We start from the raw sequence: 3430 nt of genomic DNA, 5'->3' as shown, positions 1-3430 counted from the left end.
AGGGGTCAGGGGGGGAGACAGGTGAGAGACAGCCAGCCAGGTGGAGATCAAATCAAAGTAGAAAACAAAGTACTGTCACATGTCTCATTCGTCCAGTACTTCATCAGGTCAGTGTGTCCCTGTTCAGACACATCGGGCGATGCTCCTGAGTCCCTTAAACACTGTGATGTGTAACACATGTGTCACATTTCCTCAGTTACATAAATATCCTGGCCTTTGGACCCAAAATGGCTGCCTTGCCTTGCACTACTCCACTTGCACACTTGTTGTTGTCCTGAAAACACTTGGGAACACATCTCTGCTGCTCTTACATAACCAGCACCACTATGCTGCCGCCCGACTTTTGCACATTACATTGACTGTCGATTGTGTGCATAATTGCACATTTTTAACTCAAATTTCGCTGCTCTTATTTTCTTCCTTGGTATATAAGTCTTCTTATTCATACTTTTTATATTGTTTACTTGAATGTTATGTTTGTCTGTGCCCTAATTGGTTAAAAAGGTCTTGTTGTCCCCGTGGGATAGAGGGAAACGCAATTTCGATTTCTTTGTATGTTTTGACATGTAAAGAAATTGACAATAAAGCAGACTTTGACTTTGACATTTAGATGTCTAATTATGTAATAAAGTAAGAAACAGCCAGAGGAGGCGTAGCCGCCGCTCCGCTGGCTGTATAACTTCATGTTCCCGCCGGTGGACGTGTGAAACGCAGTTTGGTTTTATCTGGAGAATTAAAATGACAAAGGAATCTTGAATAAGAGATATTTTGACACTTTGTGTCCCTCCAGAGACAAACCTGTCCCTTCTCTGGTCCAGGTGGACTTCCTGCTGGTCCAGCGCGGCCCGGACTTGTCTCTCGATGGTCCCTCTGAGGAAGCGTCTCTCTGACGTCTGCAGCCACGTAGTCTTCCTGTCGGAGCTCTGCTGGTGCCGGGCGAAGCTCTGGACCTCCTCCCTGGCGACGTCCTGCTTCTGTCTGTCCAGGATCAGGTGGTCCGCCGGCCTCCGGGATGGGAACTTTGCTCTCTGTTTGACCCAGAAAACACACACACACAGACACACACACAGACACACACACAGACACACACACAGACACACACACAGACGCACACACACACACACGCACACACAGTTATTCCTTATATAGTTAACCCTCCTGTTGTCCTTGAAAAATGTGACAAATGTTGGAAAAAGATACAAAAACGCAGGAATAAAATCAACAAAAACGTTTTTTCTTTTAACGCTGAAAAAAGTGAAAAAAAATCTGAAAATATTACAATCAAATACTTTAGTGAAAAGAAAATGGAAAAATGTGGGGAAAAAACATCGGAAATAACGACCACTACGTAATTTAAAAAAAGAAGGAAAACATAAACAACATAAAACTGACGCTGAAAAAAAGACGCTGAAAAAAGTTAACCAAAAAATACCGCCAAATGAGACAAAGGTTGTTAAAAAAGTGACAAAAAATTGAAAAACATATTTAAAAAACGCCAAAAAGGTGACAAACAAATTGGAGATACAAACATGCACACACACTGACACACACATGCACACACACGCATATATACACACACAAACACACACACACACTCAGTTGGTCCAGCAAGTTAAGCAGGTTTATGACCGTTGGTTAGCTAGTTGTCAGTTGACGGGAGTGTCAATGCCTCACCACAGACTGTATGTTATTAACGGTCTATGGTCTCACCACAGACTGTATGTTATTAACGCTCTATGGTCTCACCACAGACTGTATGTTATTAACGGTCTAGTCTCACCACAGACTGTATGTTATTAACGGTCTAGTCTCACCACAGCGACTGAATGAGGCGTCGGTCCCGTGAGCTCCCGACATCTTGTTCTTCTTTGACTCAGCAGCATTGTGTAAACTTCAAGATGTCGGACGTATCGTCGAGTTTTCTCCGCTGTTGATGAAGTTATGATGAAGTTATGATGAAGTTATGATGAGTTACCGCTCAGTCTCTCAACGTTTCACACACACACAACAGTGCAGGCATTCCGTTACCATGGCAAACATTACCGAGGCAACGGCGCCGCTCATTGGTCAACAGCGCCGCTCATTGGTCAACAGCGCCGCTCATTGGTCTACAGTGCCGCTCATTGGTCAACAGCGCCGCTCATTGGTCAACAGCGCCGCTCATTGGTCTACAGCGCCGCTCATTGGTCTACAGCGCCGCTCATTGGTCTACAGCGCCGCTCATTGGTCTACAGCGCCGCTCATTGGTCAACAGCGCCGCTCATTGGTCAACAGCGCCGCTCATTGGTCTACAGCGCCGCTCATTGGTCTACAGCGCCGCTCATTGGTCTACAGCGCCGCTCATTGGTCTACAGCGCCGCTCATTGGTCTACAGCGCCGTTCATTGGTCATTGTTATCAAAAGTAGGTCAAATGTTTCTTCAGGAGCGAGGGACTCCGTAGTAGTTTACAGTACTGTTGAAATGTAACTAAGTACACAGTACTCCTACTGTACTTCATCCAGATGGTCAGGTACTTTAATTTAGTCTCTTTTCATGTCACTTTCTACTTCTACTATACATTCATCTGACAGCTTTAGTAACTAGTTACTTCAGTTTCAGTTACTGGTTACTTTAGTTACTCAACTACATACTAGCTACTAGTCAGATTAAAACACACACACACACACACACACACACACACACACACACACACACACACACACACACACACACACACACACACACACAAACAGGAGTCAAAGGTTAGCTTTATAACGCCTCATTTGCATAAACACAACATTTAAAAATAAGTGTCTAAATATGCGTATCCTACCAAACGTTTTCTACCTAGCAACCAGTATCCAATCAGGGGTCAGTTCCAGTCAGCCAATCAGGAGGCAGCCTCTCTGATCTGGTTTCGCGCTGCTGGTTCAAACGGAGATGGATCGTAAAGTTGAACATTTAGACATAAAACTCTTATAAAGACATTAAAGTAATATGAAGTCACAGTTCGATGAATGTCTTCTCCTGGGTCCCGACCTGGAGAGCAGATCCAGCCGAGAGGGGGTCCAGGTTCTGAAGGAAAAACTCTTCACATCCACATTTTGGCGGTTAGTGAATTTAAAAAGCTAACGGCTAATGCTAACGCGGCTAACGCAAATTCCCATAGACAGATGCTAAAGAGGTTAGCATGCTGCATGCATGTCTGCATCACTGGAAATAATTTCTCCTGTGAAACATGAAAAAACATTTAGAAAACACTTCTGATAAAACATAAATCTTTACTTTGTGTTGTCTGTCTGTCTGTCTCTATGTGTCTGTCTGTCTGTCTGTCTCTCTCTCTATGTGTCTGTCTGTCTGTCTCTCTCTGTGTGTGTGTGTTGTCTGTCTGTCTGTCTCTCTGTGTGTGTTGTCTGTCTGTCTCTATGTGTCTGTCTGTCTGTCTCTCTG

General features: G+C 44.2%; 1 protein-coding gene across 1 annotated transcript in view; it reads right to left on the bottom strand.

The window, feature by feature from the left end:
* cfap53 (cilia and flagella associated protein 53) overlaps window positions 1-2022 on the bottom strand; it is a 7660-nt gene extending 5638 nt beyond the window's left edge. Inside the window, exons 1-2 of the mRNA XM_034897050.1 lie at window positions 1815-2022; window positions 799-1028 (exon numbers count right to left, since the gene is read on the bottom strand). Of these exons, the coding sequence (XP_034752941.1) occupies window positions 799-1028; window positions 1815-1883 (299 nt within the window). The 5' untranslated portion in view covers window positions 1884-2022. The remainder of the gene's footprint in view (window positions 1-798; window positions 1029-1814) is intronic.
* Between the last annotated feature and the right edge of the window lie 1408 nt (window positions 2023-3430).

This window comes from Etheostoma cragini, chromosome 16, assembly GCF_013103735.1.
Source record: "Etheostoma cragini isolate CJK2018 chromosome 16, CSU_Ecrag_1.0, whole genome shotgun sequence".
Taxonomy (NCBI): Eukaryota; Metazoa; Chordata; class Actinopteri; order Perciformes; family Percidae; genus Etheostoma; species Etheostoma cragini.
Note: the sequence above shows the minus strand (reverse complement) of the source record. Positions and strands in the feature narration are given on the sequence as shown.